Source organism: Paramormyrops kingsleyae, chromosome 6 (genome assembly GCF_048594095.1).
Source record: "Paramormyrops kingsleyae isolate MSU_618 chromosome 6, PKINGS_0.4, whole genome shotgun sequence".
NCBI classification, from domain to species: domain Eukaryota; kingdom Metazoa; phylum Chordata; class Actinopteri; order Osteoglossiformes; family Mormyridae; genus Paramormyrops; species Paramormyrops kingsleyae.
Window position 1 is genome coordinate 8,170,955 of NC_132802.1, and position 19,457 is coordinate 8,190,411.

Below are 19,457 nucleotides of genomic sequence, written 5' to 3' on the forward strand. Positions count from 1 at the left end.
GGCCAGGAACGGGGCTGAAGGGACCACAGTCCCTCTTTGTTCCATGGTACTGTGGCGCTCTCAACTCTCCAGGAAGCCGAGGAGCTCAGGCTCCCACAGCAGTGGCACTGTGACAGATCGGCCTGTCCAGTGGGAATGGGGCCGTCTGGCTAATGGGGGTTTCTCTGTTCCTCCGTCCATGAAGATCCTCTTCTCCAACATCGAGGCCATCCTGGAGGTCCACAAGAAGGTGCTGGCAGCCTTGGAGTCCAGCCTGCAGCCGGAGCCCCATCCGCAGCACACCCTGGGTCACGTCTTCCTGCAGTTTGTGAGTACAATGGCCTCACACGGCAGCTCAATGGACGCCCGCTTCCTGCCAGCGCCCAGCTCTCACCCCTCCCAGCCCGGGTGAGCTTGGCAGGCTTGTCGGCGGATGTGCCTCCATCTACCCACAAACCCACCCCCCCTCCACCACCCCTCCCTTTGAACTCATCACCCCTAGATGATCACAATGGCCCATCTGTATCAGGGCAGAGTGGTTGGGCAGGTCCCCTGTAGGACAATGGGTAGAGTGCTGGGCCGCCAAGGGTAGAACTCTAGATGTAAAACTTAACTTGAAGATCCCACAAGGAAATTAAAGTCTGTGTTTCTTGATGGGGGGGGGGGGGGTTGGCTGGGGTGGGGGTTTAGGGCTGTGTGCACTACTGTTTGTATTTTCTGTGTTGAGCAATCCTCCAAGCTTTGTCGTCACACAGGAATCCCGGGTCCCAATCATGTGGTGGTTAGTCCATTTATGAAAATGCCCCTGGATCCTCCGGGGCTGATTGTTCAACGTTGTTGGCAAATGACCAGTGTTATTGGGTCCTGCCCACATTCGCTTCCACTCGGACCTTGTGAAAGACACTCTGCTGCATTGACGAGCAGAGGCTGAAAACGAGGCCTTTGATGTAGCATGGAGGGGCTCGAGGGCCTGAGGCACCAGACTAACCTCTGTACCAGGAAGCCGCTCTACTCTCATCGTGGGCTGAAAGCAGGAGTCTGACATGACGTGGCGGGCAGCCCCTGCGCTAATACCGAACATGTCGCTCTCTTACGGTTGGCCTCCCACTGGAGGAGGCGTGGTGTTCAAAAGGAATTGGGAGCGCTCCCACTCCTGGGGAGCATCCTTCATCTGCTTCACCATAACGTTCTCTGTAGGAGTCGCACTGTGCGGAAGGTCGCAGGAAGGTGACAGGCAGGTCATCAGATCTAGGCAGGACGGCATTTCTAGACATTTTGACTCTTAAGCTTTGCAGTGCTTTAGGGCCAGCATTGGACCGCAGGACTGGTCTGTGGGACCGCTTGAGTTGTGCGGTGTGTCATGAGACTTTCAGCTGGGACTTGAGCTTGCTGCTGACCCCCGCATCCCATCTCAGTCACTGAGAGCCAGGTCCTATTGATCTTAGTTGGGTGTCGGGGGAGTGGAGTGGTCAGGATGTAACTTGGTACTCCAGTAAATGCCCCCCCCCTTCCCTGCCAGCCGTGACCCTTGGACAGCCTGGGATTTTACTGTCCATGTCTGATTCCTGGTTCCCCTTTGACCCAGTTCTCTACAGACCACCAGGGGACCTTTCCCAACTCGTTTACTTATCTGTCCCTAAAACTGTTTTTTGTGATAAATTATCTTTAATTGCTTAAAGAAATCTGGTGGCAATTACATTTATGTGTCCCTCGCAGAACGTGTCATGTGTAAGTCATAATCCTTCATTTGATACCGATACTTGTCTACATTTTCTTTCAAATGATGTGCAAACAAATTTGGTTCTCTATTAAGTCAGGCTTGGGCTCCACCATCTTTCTTTTATTATGGCAGATTGAGTAATTTTAGTATTATGCTTCTTGCAGATGCTGCTTGTTCCTAGTCAATGGTTCCACTTGGGTAAAATGCCTGCAACCGCAGGCCACAACCTCGACCAGGTCCTCATAGGAGGATTTAGGCATAATCTGACATTATTTGTTTTACTTTTTTGTCTCCGTAGCTGAGTTTATTCATTCCCCCACCTGCATTTTCACTGTGGGCTCCATAAGTAAACTTTTTGTGTCGTAATTTGTCTCTTTGACTGCCCTCCATGGCGGTGTATCCTCTCCCTGTCTCCAATGAAGGAAAAAAAAAATAGCTGAGGGCTCTAGCTAGCTCTTTGAGCTATTCTGGGTACAAGTGTAGAACTCAGAACTTGGAACCCAGAACGTTCCGCAGATGTGTTGGCTGCCCTGGTCACACAAATGAAGACTCTGTAGAAACACAAGTTAAGTCCTGGTGCTGTATCCATTGCAGTAAAGATGATGCCCCCCCTCCCAGCCCGCCATCACCTCCAGAAGGGGGGTCAAGGTGACAGTGACAGGTGCTCGGCAACTGAAGTGGGCGAGATCAACAGCCAATTAGGGGGGGGGGGGGGAGTTGGATTATTTCATTGGCTGTTTGAATCACAGTCTGTGTATATTGTTTGGAGTGCATCGATCCCTTAATTTTTTTGTTTTGTTTTGTGGTCTTCAGGCTGCCTGTCTCTAAGGTCCTCATATACATTCACTCTAATGATCTTGGTAATAGGAAAAAAAGTGTAGGGTTTGACATTTTTTTTTTTTAATGGAACCATAATTGCTTGCCATTCTGGGCCTAGTGGCGACGGCCAGGGGCTCGTTGGATAGTGGTGCCCCACTGACAGATGGGGCGCGGTGAGCCAACGGCCTTCAACTTGCCGTCGGACGAGAAATTCACCTTGAGGTTCTTCCAAGGGTTCCTTTGCATTAACTTATCGCCTTTGTCGAGGCTCATTGTCTGCCATTGATTTCTTTTTTACCTATAATGTGAGCTGAATTTGAAAGGCTCTTATTTAGGAAAACCGTAGCTGTTGTTTTCTCAGTTTGGCTTCTGCGGTAGGTAATTGGTATATTTCTGGCAATTATCGAGGACTTTCCAGTACAAAGGGGGATTTCTAGTTTAATTTTTATTAGACTTTTTAGTTCATTTACTGCAGCACTTGTGTTTACAGTTATAAACATTTTTTTTTTATTATTATTTCCATAGCTTACGGTGGATGTTTATCCCAGCAAAGCATCATCATTACTGCTGCCAGGGTGCTATGGCGGTTTAATTTGGCCCTAAGCGATACACCACTGTTGTGTTCTGTAGAACTGCAAGTTTTGGGCTAGTTCTGTCTGTTCACGTGACACCGGAACACAAAAGAGCGGAGAATGCAAATAATCCTGTCTCTTTTGGGGGATCTTAAACTAACAGGGTTTTCTGTGTCCAAATTGTGGATTAGAGAAATCCAGTTTTAACAAATGTTGTAAAACACAGTTGCAGGACTTGTATGGGGGGAAAAAACACTCTATCAGTGAAGAAATGAGTATCTGCCTGCCAAAATGACAGATGATATTTTATGACTTCTTTTCCATTGTGAAAATATTTGAGTTTTATGTCCCTCACGTTCTTGGTCTGGAATTTTAGTGTATAAGACAGGGCTGCTTTTCTTAAGGTGCAGCTTTTAGCTTCGTGCTGTGATCTTAAAGCCACACCGGGCGTCTGAATTGCTGCCAGCGCACGGCTCCTCATTTCACTTGCTACTCCGTCTGGGGCAGACCCAAGGCGGTCACAGAGTTTCTTTGGTCTGAGTGCTGGGCCTCACTACCGAGAGTCTAATACATCTTTCAGGGGTGTCTGTAAACCCTATCCGACGACTTGAGTTTCCGTATCCGACCGGCACTGACCTGCTTCAGACACGGGATGGATTTCCTGCAGAAAGTTCAGCTCTGTGCAGCATGTAGCTGTGCAGGTGGAAGTCTGTTCATTATTTGTGTTGGACCAGGTTGGCAGTTATCAAAATAACCCCTCTTATTAAAGCGAACACACCGTGAAATAGAGCTCAGTGTGGGTTATGGCCAATAAATACATTAGAATTAATGAACTATCCACTAATGCTCTCCTGAAGCATCTGCCCAGCCCAGACGAATGATTCTTACCAGTGGTTTTCCATCTAAGTAACTGTGGGAGGCGATGACTTAATGTTTCGCTTATAGCGCCTCGTGTCCAGGGACGACGTGTAATGTGCTGACCTGCTCCTCATTTCAGAAAGGCCACTTCTCCGTGTACGGCGAGTACTGCAGTAACCATGAAAAAGCCCTGAGACTGCTGATGGAGCTGAACAAGAACACGCAGGTCCGGACCTTCCTGCTGGTGAGCTCCTGTCCCCCGCCTCCCCCCTCCTAATGCAGGCTCTAGAGTCAGGGAGGTCTGCTCACTCTGCATCATGGGTTACAGGAGTTGTGTTCCTCTAACCTAGGCTTGGGTATTACAGTAGGGTGTGACATGGTATTTTTGGTAGACCGTGGTATCATTAAATTTGAATTTTAATGCAAAGACTTCAAAATACAGAAATATCATTGATTTAAAAATATCGTCCAGATACCGTATAGTGCAGTATTATGTCTGGATGATATGAAAAGTTAGATGCTGCCTGAACTTACTGTCAGCTGCAGAGAAATTTGTCACTGCTGACATGAACGTTGGTTGGCCTTGAATGAATTTGTGTTTCCTGTAAGATAAATGTTTCTACTCCGGCAGGTTATTAGAAAACGAAAACCTGTTAACACAGGAGATGAAGCCAAATTAAAGGTGGATCTGAAAGTAATTGCTTTGCCATCTTAATAAACAAGGGCCCAGTTAGGTAATGAGATTCTTTGTTTTGGACTTGTGCAAATGAAATTTAAATTAGAATGCGGCATTTGCATCGACTGTGTCTAATGTCCTCGGCCGTGTAGCATTGCAGGATTTCAAACTAAATTGCATTTTGAAATGCAGAATCTGCCCTATTTTGAGACGTGCCCATCACAGCTGAGGTCACTGTCATGTGATTGGCTGCTGATAGCACTCAGCCTGGACTATCAGTAATTGTATGGAAATGGCCCTATCCTACTGCTGACTGAGCTCAGTTCATATTAAAAATTCATGTATATTTATTGCTTAGCCCTTAGTAAGCCTTTGATCTGCTCTGGACCACAAGAATCATCGAGTGGAAGCAGTGGAACATTTAAGGACAGTCAGTCATTAAAGCTTTAGTTCTCATTTTTTTGTATCACTGTTTCTGCCATTAACGTTTTGAAATGACCAAAAACGGGCCTCTCTTTCTTTTTCTCTGTTCATTCCACTGTAGATTCAATGGCTAAAATGAAATTAGTACACAGACTTTGAGTGTTTTAGGAGTTTTAAAAATTATTTCAGAGTATAAAATTGTAGTGGATATATATATATATATATATATATATATATATATATATATATATATATATATATATATATATATATATATATATAATAAAATATGGCTGAGTTGATTGTGAATTTATGATTGTGAAGTTCCTATAAATTGATTAGATGTGTCTCGGGAGCTACTGAAATGTTTGAGTCCTACAAACATATGCGCTGCTTAGATGTTCCTGTGGCTCTTGGACTTTCTCACGGTGAGCTTCTCTGTGCTCACGTTCTGTCAGCATTGCATGCTGCTGGGAGGGAAGAAGACCACAGACATCCCCCTGGAGGGCTACCTGCTGACACCCATCCAGAGGATTTGTAAATACCCGCTTTTGCTGAAGGTAAGGAGGTCTCTCTCACCCATTTCTCACGGACACCACAAAGAAGGGCCCTGCGGGTGATCTGGAGTGTTCTGTGCCCGTTAAGACAGCCTAATTAAGAATCTGAAGAGCAAGCAATTACGGTTAATTAAGGTTGCAGATTTAGTTCCTCTTTCTCCTCTTTGTTGGCGTTTCTGATTATCCCATCAAAGTAGATCCTATGTCATTAATGCCGTGGTGAAGGCAGCCATGAGCTTCCAGCTGGGGGGCGGGGGGGGGGGGGGGTGTGTGTGTGTGTCTTTTTTGTTTGCTTTTCACACCTTTACAGACCTGAGCGTGAGAGAGTGATTTGATCCCCATGGCCGTCTGAGAGAGACCTCAGTGATCCAGCCTGTTGTTGTCAGTGTTTGATTAAAATGACTGGCTTGGATGTGGCACAGATCTCACCTGCCATCCACATTTGCAAAACAATTGCGTAAAATTATTTTTAGCTCATATTCAGTGGCCAAAGACCATAACTTTTATTTATTTGTTTTTTTTTGCCCATATATTGAGAGTTCACCTAGAGGTAGTTTTTGCCACTGCATCTTCATAAGGCCAGTAGGTTTGCAGCTGATTGGAGCTCTCCCTACAGGAGCTGCTGAAGAGGACCCCTAAGAAGCACGCTGATTACCCGGCGGTGGAGCAGGCCCTGCAGGCCATGAAGACCGTCTGCTCCAACATCAACGAGACGAAGAGACAAATGGAGAAGCTGGAAGCCTTGGAGCAGCTGCAGTCGCACATCGAGGGCTGGGAGGTAAGAGGTCCTCTCTGGCCGTCTGGGGCTCCGTCGCACACAGGGCCCAAAGAGAAACATCTTGGGAGTCACATGGAGCATAAATGCAGGTGCACAGTGGCCACATATCAAGAAACGCAAACCCCCAAGGTGCCATTATGTCGTCTGAGAGGCTTTAGCCAGTGCTGCTCGCACCCAGCGACACTGAGGAAATGCTCCCGCGAGCTGATGAAAAGAAAGAGTGTCAATCACAATGCTGTCCTAAGCTGCTGTGAATAAATTAAACACTACTTCTTTTTAGTCTTTCTCATCCTGCTTCCATAACGTTATTTTCTCTTAATGGGTCCTGTTTGCCAGCACGTTCATTCAACTGTAGATATTTGTTGAGAAACCTCCCAGTTTTGATTATTGTTGTGAATGATTTGATAGGTAATTGATAGAATGTTGGTGCCAAGACTATCCAAAAAAAAAACAATAGTCACCTAGGTCTTCTAATCAGCATCGTCTTTTGCTGCATTGAAAGGAGGAACCGAAAACAGCAGCAGGGGAAGTGTCAGCCCTCTAGGGGCCGTCCGACTGGCCCCTTCTCTTCCAGCTGCTCCATGCATGCACCGAGCGGTTTTGATGCTTTTCAGTGAACCACGGGGTGCGGAGGCTGGTGCAGCGCATTTGTGGCTTCACCGCAGTGCGAGCGCAGTCACTTTTAACATGATTGGCATGCGAGGGCAATCGCCTCAGACGAGCAGGCAGGTTATCGCACAGAATCTGACAGAGGGGAAAAAAAGAGAACACTGCAGCAAGAATAATGCCTTTTCTTTTTTTCTTTCCTACAATGAAGCCCTTGTTTTCTGTTATGGAAAAACTTCCCACTCGATAGCAAGTGAAACGGACAGGCATCAGGCCCACTCTGGAAACGGGTGCCGGAGAAAGGCCCCCGATGGCCGAGGTCGGTACTGCAGAATATAGTCGATGTGGATCGTATATGAGGTAAAGGTCAGCTTGCAGGAAGTCGCACTTAACTCCTGCAAATGCCGCGCTCGGTGCAAACCCAGGAGAAGGTTTCAGTCTGTTGTGCTGCTAGCTGGCCTTGCAGGTCTGGTTCTGTGTGGGGATCAATTATGGATAGCTTGCCGGGTCGGGACGCTGATGTTCTTGACCGACAAAATGTTTTCAATGGCATCGTGTTCCTAGGCAGCATCAAAGTCTTAGGCCCTGTGAAACCACGGGAATGTAAGAAGCTGTTTTAGAATGAGACTTAAATTGTCCACATGGAGTTGCTTAGATTTGCTGGCTACATTATATTTATTTTTAAAAAAATACGTGGAATTCAAATTGTGCATGGGATTGCTAGTATTGTTAGATTTTATTTATCTACCTGAATTTTGAAACTACTTGACAGGTTGCAATTAAATTCTGCATTTTGTCAGAAATGTCAGTAATTGACACTGAGGGTCTATGTAGGGCTGCATACCAGCTAATGCAGTGGTGGCCAATCTTATCCGCAAAGGGCCGGTGTGTATGCAGGTTTTTGGGGGATAACCTTTAGGTCAGCTGTTCAAACCCAGGTGCGAGGACTCTTCAGCCAATCAGTCCTCTAATTAGTAATCTAATTTGGGAGTTGCAGCGAAAACCCGCATACACAGCGGCCCTTTCTGGATAAGATTGCCCTGCCCTGAGCTAATGTAATGTTCATTGTGACCCTTCAGAAAGCCAGTTGACGTGAGATTGAGATATTTCACCATGAGCTCTTTCCGTGACAAACTGCGGTGGGACGCTTTCTCACATTCGCACGGTTCCCTCGAAATCTCTCAGCCCCCGATGCTGTGCTGTAGAGTCTCCCTAAACAGTGGATATCATTGCTTTGGTGTTAGGTTTGGGCTCCTTCACAGCATGAGAAGTCTGAATTCTTGTGGCTTAAATATCTGTGGTTACTGATATACTGATGTGGACTTGGGTTGGGGTGGGTGGCTGTTTCTGAACGTCCTGTGAAACTTCCGTCATTCACCCAGATTCTGACCTCCTCCACATGAGCCAAGAAACTACGCAATGGTCTTTGCCGAAAGGTCACATGGATGGTTCCCAAAATGAGTGTTGTAACTTTTCGTTTTTTGCCCTGTCTTATGTCTCTTTCCTCACAGTGAAAGTCCACACAGAAGCTGAAAATAACTGCATATTTGCCGTTCTTAACTGATTACATAATTTTTTTATTTGGATCCACAGAATCGGGTCCAGACATATCTTTGATATTAGCACGTAACATCAGAAATGCTCACCTTCTACCTGTGCTGTCTTGCAGGGAACCAATCTGACCGACATCTGTACAGAGTTGCTTCTCCATGGAAATCTGCTGAAGATTTCTGCAGGCAACATTCAGGAGCGGGTCTTCTTCCTTTTCGACAACCTCTTGGTGTACTGCAAACGGAAATCCAGGTAAGTCAGCCATGCTCCCTCACCAGTCCTCAAAAATTGCTGAGATCGTTTGCATGCACACGTAGGCCGTAACTTTCTGAATTTTAATTTAGCAGACACTTTTACCCGAGGCGACGTATAATTGAGAAAGCTGCTTAATTGCAGCAGGCTGTATGCAGCTGGCCTCTTGTGCCAGCCGCCAGAGTCCTGGGTCTCTGAAAAGAGACGTACTTTCCTTTGTGTAGTTTCATGCTTGTAATGACTTTATTTTGGTTCTTCAGGGTTTCAGGGAAGAAGTCCACCAAAAGGACCAAGTCCATTAACGGCCCTCTGTACGTATTCAGAGGCAGAATAAACACGGAAGTGATGGAGGTCGAAAACGTGGAAGACGGAACAGGTCTGTGTCGCTCACGTGCCCTTCTTAGATATCCAAGTACCTTGACTGATGCATAATAAATGCCCTTCTGTTGATGTTGCAACTACTGGCATCTCATGCCGGATGTGTACCACAGCCTTGTGCCTTTTTGCTGCCTGGGATAAGCTCCAGCCGCCCACACCCCCCCCACATATGACCTTGACCCGAATAGATGGATGTCGCAACTGGGTCTGAGTCTGCAAGAGCATAGGGGTTAGGGAAGCATGCGCCATTTCAGGAAGTCTAAGCTATGCAACTAGCGCTGCTTATCGTGAGCAGAGGAAGATACGATCGAGTGTTGAAGACGGCAGTCGCAAGGACGGCGGCGTCGCTGGCAGTGCCGGAGGGAGCTTCTTCGTCTGCCACTTCGCCGCCTTTACCAGGCCTCTTCAGGGGCTGCCAGCGTCAACATTGGCCGCCTCTGCACTGCCTCTTGGGCTCGCTGATGTTTTACGGAAGTCGCAGAAAAAGAAAGAAATATCTGTGATGGGTTTCTCGTGAGAAACAGAGCAACCTGCCAGTTCGTAACTTCAGATAGCTGCCACCCCCCCACCCCCCTCCCAGAGAGTGCCCTCTCACAAAACAAATGCCAAATGACTGCTCTAGTGCACATTCAGGGCAAAAAATGCCGATAAATTGTGAGACTTCGTTTGTAATGCTCTTTTTATTTGTTTGAGATTGAAATTAGTCATTGGAAAATTATGTTGCATAAAGTTTTTTTTTTTTTTTTTTGGGAGCATGAACAACTCCAAAAACTGGTGCTCATTTAATTATTTTGATCTGTTTTGCTGGAAGCTGGCATTTCTGGATAACTTTGTAGCTTTTAATATATACAATATTTATATGTATAGAATAAAATGTGGGAGGTAGCAGGTTAGGACCTGGGGCCTTGCTAGAACCTTAAGACAGTGTTTACCAGTCCGGTCCACTGGGTCTCACAAACATTCCACGTTTCTGCTCAGGAACTTGGAGGGAGCAAAAACATGGACAGACTTGGGGGTCCCCAAGGACTGTGTTGGGAAACAATGTCTTAAGACATCAGGGGGCTTATATGAGAGACCAAAGCTGTCTGAGGGTCATCATATCGAATTCTCTCTCTTTGAAGTTACAATCATCGTAGCGCTGCAAAGGTTTTGGGAAGCATAGTACTGGAGTAAGACTGTTGTGATGTATGGAATTCTCACACTGAGACCTTGGTTGTGAAAACATCTGAGCCAAAAAAATCATTTGGTTCTTGTCTGGTTAATAAGGCCTGTGATCAGAAAGTTGCTGGTAGGCTTGTGTGGTATCTAATCTTTCATACCGTCATACCCTCCCGGCATTCTACCATGGTATATGTGATTTCGATGGTATTTTCAAAACCAGCGCTATTTTGGTAACGTGCCAGGCAGGTAAATTATCATGGCCTCCAGTTTTGTTGCCAAGATTTGAAAATACCGCAGTTTATCCAAAATAAAACAGTACAGCGTATTACTGTAACACTGTCCAGGCCTAGTGGCGGCTTCAAATCCCGAGGTCAACCGAGTGATTCCATCACTTGGCTTTTGAGCTCGGCCCTTAACCTTCTATTACACCAGGGACTGTCTGACCTTGCTTTCTCAATCATACGTCGCTTTGGGTAAAAGTGTCTGCTAAATTAAATAAAATGTAAAAAGTAAATGCAAAATTCATCTAGTAATTCAGGCAATTCTGCTGAAAAGTAGGTCAGGTTGGCGGCAGGCCGTGCCCCCAGGGGGGATGCCCGTGCCCTTTGCTGAGGTTACTGAGAGTGTACTGGTGCCATTTAGAGTGAGCTGGATAACTGCGGCTAATCACCAGAATCATTCACAAGTCAGGTCAGCATCATGTGACCTTTGCATTGGGAACCTGCTGTACACTCATTTGCAGGTTATGCTTTTAGTCATTTTCTCCTTTGGCCGCAGGCCAGCCTTGCATCTGGGTGACGATCCTCTCTGCTTGGACGGAATGTACCGTTGCACCGATGTGATAAATGGATGACTATGCCATTCAGCAGCTCTGTCTGGATTGGTCCAATAAAACCTGCCACAGTTTTAATGTAGACGGGGGGAAAAAAGCCGAAAACCTCACTGGGACTTGTGGGAAAATTCTATATGCCTAGCTACTGGTGTAATGTTTAGACTTATTACTAATTCATAGTTTGTTTGAGGTTTCACCTTGTATCCTCTTGTATTGGAATTGGATGAGATGAGACAGGTGTAGCTGAAGCTGCATTAGCGTATTGGGAACGACATTAGTCACTTACTGGGGAAAAAGCCATATTGTGCATATAGCATTTTATAGCGGCAACCAGCAAAATCTCTTGACTGATATGAACCATTGGTACTAATTGGATTCCTCCAGGATGATAATTTTTTTTACTGAATTAACCGCTTTCAGGAATTTATGCTGCTCTCTGTGGCCTTGTTCAGTTTAAATGCAGCTGTCACTAGGCAAAGCCGTGTTCACTTCTATAGTGTGACTGAAATTAGGTCTTAATGAAACCTGTGCTTATTCTCCGTCCAATACTTATATGAATTCTGTGCCCAATACTGATATGAATTCTATGCCCAATACTGATAGACTACAAACTTTCACAGGCAAGTTGGAGCTCAATCCGATCTGGAGTGATTAAAAGAAGCTGATAAATTCTGTGGGACATTCTAGTGATTTAGGCTAGAGTATTCAGGAGGCTGCGCATGCTGTATGAGACGTGAGAACTTTGGTATGCCAATAAGTATAGTTGATAAAATGTTTCATTTCTGATATATATTTTTACATTTCTCCTCCCTGTATTTCACAGCTGACTATCATAGCAATAACTATACAGTGACAAATGGCTGGAAGATCCACAACACGGCCAAGAACAAGTGGTTTGTCTGCATGGCAAAGAACGCGGAGGACAAGCAGAAGTGGCTGGACGCCATCTTGAAGGAGCGTGAGCAGAGGGAGAGTGAGTTGGCCATTTTTACCATCTTTCTCTTTGCTTCATTAAAGGAAACATTTACCCTGCTAGCGGGTAAACACTCTGGTCAGACTACACATGCAGCCATTCCCAACAGAACGTGGTCTGACCGTTCAGGAGGGGAAAGTACAAACAAGGGCTGTTATTATAAACCATTTTCATTCAGCTTCTCAATCTCACCAATCTCCTCCTTGTCTTTGCCAAATGTGATTTTACGTTAGTTTTGACATATACTACGTCTTTGTGTGTGTAGTGTGAATATCAACTTAATTTAATTCAAAATTACTTTTAGAATGCAGATTGACTGTAAATTGACTCTAACTTAAGCATGTACTTCTTCTAGGTTTCCAGATGCAATTCTTTCCTATGTTTTCTAGAACACGTAAATGCTTAGTTGACTGAAAACTGAATGCTGTTTTGTCTGGCGCCCTAATTTGAATGGTCTTTTAATTAGGCGGTCACAGAACAGTGAAAACTGGAATGTAGTATTTTTTTGTTCGTGTTGTGCTGCAGATTTGTACAGAAATAGCTTTGGGTGCAAAGGTAGGCTTATTTCTTTAAATTGTCTGGAAGGAAGAATAAACAGCAGCCAGTTGTTTGGGCAGCTCGCAGACAAACAGCTATAATGTTATTTTTTTTAAAAAAAGAACTGTTGACCCTGGTCCTGAAATAAATTAGCGGCTGCAGGCCGAGACAGTACACTGATCAAGAAATCATCCCGATGCTCAGTTTTAGAGTGCTTTGTTTTGTTTTGACTAGACATAAACATGCCCTTTTAAGTTTGAAGTGTTTTTTTAAAAGCAGTTTTGGATCAAATAAACCTTTGAAAGTGGCTAATTTACCAATGAGTCGTATTGGGTTAGCGGGCAGCAGGTGGCATACAGTAGTGGACATAGGCAGGGATGATGTCATTTGATCTGACTTCTTATTTCTTATTTAGTTCTTACCATGAATTGCTGCAGAAAAATAACAACAAATATGCTATAATATGGCAGAATGATGTGGAGGTATTCAAATCTGATACTTAGCTAATTTCTTACCCTGCTTACTAGTATATAGGCAAATGGCTTGTTCCAAACATAGGGGACGATGGGTCAGACATGAGTCATTCATACCCTTGAGACCTGCTTGTACCCACCTCTCCGCCCCTGAACAGCGCCCCGCATGGGGCTTGCTGCCCTTTTCCCTCGCTTTGTGGCTTCCGTGGGACTGGAACGGGGGCCTCCAAGGGTCTGCAGCTTCACCAACCGAAATGTCAGTGTGTCAGTCTGTGCTTTCCTGTCTGGCAGCCCGTGTGTGTCATCAGAGCTCGTTGACTTGACAGTGCATGAGCTAATGGGCAGCGTTGCACTGGTGGAGTGTGGCTCAGCAGGTTAGCCGGTGTGCCTGTGATCAGAAGGTTACTGGTTCCAGCCCTGGCCTCAGTAGAATTTTCACGTGTCCATTGGGTGTATGACCAAAGCCCTTGACCTCCGAAATGCTCCAAAGACGACAAACAAATGGCTGACCCTGTGCTCCAGACCCCAAGCTTCGCTCTCACCTGTATATTTTTCTTTGTGTACTTCTGTTACAAAGCAGAGCATGATGGGAAATGTGAAAAAGAGGCACTCCGATGTACTTATGTTAATGGCAAATGGCATTGTTTTATAAATTTTCGTTCGAACAGCAAAACTGAGCCATCTCCACATGTTGTGAGGCACAGTGAGAGTGTTTTTCTGCTTGTGATGGATGGAGCAACAAGCAAAAATTGAAAATTAATGTTTGTGCCAGTTCTCTTTGTAAATAACTCCATTTTGTACCATTAACCCTTTGAATACAGGGGATTTAATTACATTCTTGTTAAATTACAGACACAGTTCCATGTCTTCTATGGCCTGGAAATTAATCCGGAGAAACGCGGCCCTTCTGAAGCATCGTTCATCTGACCCCCTTAACCCACCCACCCCCCCCGTCCTTAAAACTTTTACTGCTTTTGCTTGAGAATCTTCAAAGGAGCGTTTCGTGAGCGTTTTCTGAGCACCTGTTCTGCACTGACTTTGTGCCTTTGATGTGAAGGTTTTTACTGTCAGGTTTCAGAAGCGTGTCGTGGACTGGTCTGGTGGACTGGTAACCACAAGACAATAACACATGCCCCCGAAACGTTGGCTTCTCTGTCATTCGATAAACAAAACAAAAGCTTCTAGATTGTTTTAATTTTATGGGTTCCGTTATTACTGTAGTATTGTTCCTTATCAAAACATGCGCAAAGGTACTGTTGTGGTAGATTGTGGTACACAGTGGAAACAAAGATGTTTGTTGCTCCAGACCATCACCCTCTGTGCACTCATGCAGCCGCCGTGATCCTCACCCCTGTCTTCACTGACCATGCTGGCGGGTCTCAGGTCGGCCCTTTGATGTGCAGCCCGCCGCAGCCACTGCGCTCTGCATCTGACCCCGCCTGCAGTGCCCCTTTTAGGATGTGTATCAGCTTTCAACCACTGGCAGCAGATCCTGGCCAGCAGATGCTCCATCAGTCACGCCTTGCCCCTGGGGGCCTCTGGGAGGCGTGGCAGCGGCCCCCTGGCTGGGCCCTGCTTGCTGTAGCCTCTCCCCAGTGCCACGGGTGTGATTTACAAAGCGTCATCTGCCTGTTTAACGGTGGCCTGCCATCTTGCCGCAATGCCTACAAGGAGGGCGCTGTTCAGCGGCCAGGCCGGCTCTGCTTTCCCGCTCGCTTATTGATCTGTTAAGGCAGTGTGTGCTGAAAATTGCATTATGGGGCTTCGGTGGACTGCCAAGTCTTTTAATGCCTGTGATGAAATCAGTGCTTTACACAAGAATGTGATCTGATATCTCGTCAGACGTCTAGAACAGGAAGGAGATGCCGACAAGCCAACGTGGCTGCTGGATGCCATTAAGTGGGTGTGACACCTGTCATTAGTCAAGATACTAACCAATTAGCAGACTAGGAGTGGCCACACCCTCTCAGTGGGATGGTGTAATCTGGGCAGCTTCGGGTCTGCAGTGCTATGCTTCATGGAGCAGCCATGGAGCAGTGAGAGGCAGCTGGTGCTCACACTGTGGGTGGGGCCACTGCAAGGAATTGCCCCCTCCCCTGAAAGCCACTCTTTGTTCCCCAGCCTGCCCCTCTCCTGCAGCTGTTGGCTCTTAATCCAGCCTCCCTTTGCTGTGCACCAGCCACAGGGACTGGTCTTGAGACGCCCCAGTGGGGCTCTCCAACTGGGATGTGGGGGTCCACGGCTCCCACGCTACTTGTGAATCTGACCTTTGGGTGAACCTTGTATCGGTGGAAAGTTTCCCTTTTTTTCCGTGACCTGTCTGTTCTGGCCAAAATATAAGACTTATATGTCTTCTGTTTGCTGTTTTGCCCTCCGTTGATTTTCCTGAGCTCCCGCTCTGAACTTGGCATGAACTGAGTCACTGTGCACTGGCCTTGCAGATTAATTCCCAGTTACCGTAACACTGCATTAGCACCTCCGCCATTGGTCTGTGTGCTTCCTGGTGAGATAAACATCTGTTTTCCCTCTGGCCGGCAACCCCAGACGTGAGCCGGCACGGTCTCCTCCTCGCGCCGTGCGCTGCATCCAGACTGTGACGGACCGACACTTCCCTGACTCCCGCCCTTCTGCTGAGAGCATAGATTTGTGAAGTTGGCATCGTTTCCCGAGGGACTCTGGTCTCCCAGACCTTGTTTAGATTGGCATCGCCCAGGTTCCTGTGCCACACCGTGCCAATCTGGCTGAAAGTCATCAGGATCGATACGGCCGTTGTGCCGTGAGCTGGGTTCAAGGTCTCCCACATGCGGTGTTCTCCTCTTGCACATCCGCTTTCCAGATCGGCGAACTACCCGATTGTTGCCACAGAACAAATCGAAAGACTAATCGATGCATTACAGATGTTAGATGGTATTTCCTGTGCTAATTACTGTAGAAAACATTACTCATCTAATCAGCAGCCAGGCCATATCTGTACTGCATGGTATTTTCCAGCAGACTCCGCCAGACAGATGGCAGTCTGTGAGGTGTCTTGTGACCTTTGTCCCCTTTGCTTGTTGCAGGCCTGAAGCTGGGCATGGAGCGGGACGCCTATATGATGATCGCCGAGAAGGGAGAGAAACTCTACCACATGATCATGAGCCGGAGCCGTCACCTGATCAAGGACCGCCGGCGCAAGTTATCTGTCGTGCCCAAGTGCTTCTTTGGAAAGTAAGCAGGCAGACGGTGGTGAGGCTTTGCCACGGGGCAAGGCTACATGGGGCAAGCAGCATCGCAGCCTTGAGAGGCTGGTTAAATATCACATTTCCCTGCGGTCTCTGTAGGTGGCGCTATGGGCAGCAGACTTCCGATCCCACTCCCACCGTGTGAGCGTGGAGTTTGCCTGTTCTCCCCGAGTCATGTGGATTCTCTCTGGATACTCTAGGTCTCTCCCACAGAGCAGAAACCTGCAGCTAGGCTAATTAATCTGTAAACAGTGTGAATATGTACCCTGCAATGGATTGATGTCCTGTCCAGGATGCACCCTGTGCTGCTGCTGATAGGCTTCAGGCTTCCCCGTGACCCAGCTCAGGATTAGCGGCTGGAAGGTAGATGCTTGAAGCCTTTTTCGCGGTGTTTCCTTATCCTGTCCTCAGGGACCCACAGACAGCTGGGGAGGGAGCAAAAATGTGGACCGGACTAGGAAACACTGGTTTATAGAACTGGAAAACATCGTCTCTCAGCTGTCCCTGGATTCATGGTCTCCAGATCATTTGCTTTGTAAAATCCGTCACCCTGGAGATGATTTGCACTTTAATATTTTGAGCTTTAAATATGGTTTTTGGAGGCCAACCAGGGCAATAATTAGACCCCAAGTCACGCCTCTCCTGCATTTCCCCATATAGGCTGTGGGTGGGATCTGAGCAGCATCTGAAGGCCCCTAGGTAGTATGCAGTGGTCCTCACCGTTAAACAGTGTTGTAGATCTGAACCGGTGGAGCCTCCCAAGCCACTTTGTTTACCCCAGATGCTTAGTGTTGCATAGCAGGCACTGAACCCAGGTCAGTGCTAGAGGGCGCACCATGCTTGCCGTGGGACAGGCCGCTCTGTGACGTGATGGGGAGCCCCCTACCCCCCACCCCCCCCCAGCTTGGGCTCTCCCAGCAGTGAATGAACAAGGGCTCTGTTTATTAGGGCGAAAATGCATTTTCCGTTACTCATTGGCTCAAAGTGAGCATGCCTGCCACAGTCCCGAGAGGGAGTGGGGCACTCCTCTCAACTCGGTACGGATAAACAGTTTAGCGCGCAAATTTGTTTCATAGAGAGTCTGAAGCAAGAACTAAGTAATATTGCCATTCTGCATTCATTTTATTTATTAGAAATGACACTTAAGTCTCCAAAAGACGCAGATGGGTCACATTTACTCATCTGATTGTGAGCTTATATTATATGGGTGGTGGTGTTATGCGAGGTTAGCAATGTGGCAATGACACAAGCAAGGATGCACAGGTGCTGAGGCGCAGAGAGCACAGCGCACACACAGCCATGCACATCAGACTGTTCTGCTGCTTGAGGTTCTGAGATGGCGTGACCTTTGACCACCCCCTGATGAGGTACAGTGCTGGTTAGAGCTGCACAGGAAGCCCGAGGTTAGGAACCGCTGTTCCACTGCCCTAGCCCACCTACTCATGAGCACTCTATCTTTCACCGCTGCTTGGCTAATAGCGATGATAGCCAGGTCTCTGTGAGAGAACCAGACGTGAGGAATCTGCGGCCTCCTCCCTTTCACTGAACGCCTTGATTGAACGAGCAGGCTTTAGCATTAGATCTTCTCTATTTACGTGGCCACGTTCTGTACCTCAGCTGGGTAACGCTTCAGCGTGATGCCTCCGGCTCGTCTCCATCTACAGTTTGGTTCATGGGTGTTTTATCGCAGAAGCGTGGCCTTAAACATCTACATGGGGATGGAAGAACGTGCTGCATTCGATTTGGGAGCTTTGTGCTTCTGCTCTGTGATAAAGATGTTTTCCAGATCTTACTGATAGATTTTCCCGGGCCCATGATGTGGCATGAAGTATTCTGCAGTGGCCGTTTCACAAGTTGCTGGAACATCTGACATATTTTTCTCCAGTTCGTGCCTATAATAGATATCCAAGATGTGACTAAAATAGCCTGGAACTTGGTATTTTTGAACCTTTGCACGCTGATAAAAGCCATATGGGCCTGCTGTCACAGAGCCTTCCGGAGTACAGCAGAATTGTAATGCTTACAAATATCTGAGCTATAACGGTCAGAGATGATTTTCATGCCTGGTTTTTTTCTTTCTTTGGCCGTTTTCTCTGAGGCCAGATGAGAATGCAGAAGTAGGCCTAACCTTCCCCAATACACTAGCTGGGATAAAAACACACGGTGTGAAAGATTCATGTGAGGGTATAAGAGGAACACACCGGCACACAATGTTTATTCTCCTCCCTCGGTTGGGTCTACTGATCTTGCCCCTGGCCTTTCTGGAGCGATCTGCAGTGATTCACATAGATAGACCATTTGTTTGAAATTGCCGGGGGTGTTTACAGGGGCGGCACCGTAAGGGCGCATGGCCTCAGCTGAAAGCTGATTGGCTCCTTTAGCTTAGATTAGTGTTGATCGTGCCTTTGGAAGCTGCATAGATCCTCTAATGCCTCTGGCTGTTATCGAGCCTAACCTTCCCTCTTTCTGCATTGCCCCAGTTTGGCTGAGATGCACATCTTTGTAAATCACATAATTTTTTTTAATTATCAGGGCACATCTATAGTCAGCAAAAAAGACAAATAAAAAGAATTTAAATAGATACATGGACCCATATTTATTCAGATAGGTATATTTGCATGCGTACACACACACACACACACACACACACACACACACACACACACACACAAACAATGATATCAGTTCGCACTCATTCCAGCTGCGTTTCCGCAGACCTCGCTGAGGTCTAGGGAATTTGTTTGGTTTAGCAGTGACAGGACTGAGAAAACGGCCAAAGTCATGAACTTGGAATCGGGAATGTGGGGACTTTCTCATCCAAGCATTTGACCGATGTCCAGACTCAGAAGAGAGGGAAAAGCATTGAAGGGGGGGAAAAAAGTAGAGAGAAATCACTCCTTCCGCCCCTCAGTTTGTCTAAGCTCTCGAGTCTCGCATTCTTGGCCCAGAAATGGTGTTTGTTAAGAGACTCGCCTGTAGTCCCATGGGGCACAAACTTGTGGTGGTTTTTAATTTGCTGTGGAGCACAGGGAGGCACAGTTCAGTAGCGAGAGAGCTTGGGGGTGGGGGGGGGGTTCTGGTACAGAGCCCC

The 19,457-nt window shown here is 46.9% G+C and overlaps 1 protein-coding gene across 2 annotated transcripts in view; it reads left to right on the forward strand.

Moving 5' to 3' along the window:
- prex1 (phosphatidylinositol-3,4,5-trisphosphate-dependent Rac exchange factor 1) overlaps positions 1–19,457 on the forward strand; it is a 78,346-nt gene that overhangs the window by 21,557 nt on the left and 37,332 nt on the right. For both annotated transcript variants that reach the window (XM_023835258.2, XM_023835259.2), the window contains exons 3-10: positions 185–307; positions 4,088–4,192; positions 5,506–5,607; positions 6,221–6,382; positions 8,658–8,791; positions 9,052–9,167; positions 11,986–12,135; positions 16,205–16,352. In XM_023835258.2, coding sequence (XP_023691026.1) covers positions 185–307; positions 4,088–4,192; positions 5,506–5,607; positions 6,221–6,382; positions 8,658–8,791; positions 9,052–9,167; positions 11,986–12,135; positions 16,205–16,352 — 1,040 coding nt within the window. The remainder of the gene's footprint in view (positions 1–184; positions 308–4,087; positions 4,193–5,505; positions 5,608–6,220; positions 6,383–8,657; positions 8,792–9,051; positions 9,168–11,985; positions 12,136–16,204; positions 16,353–19,457) is intronic.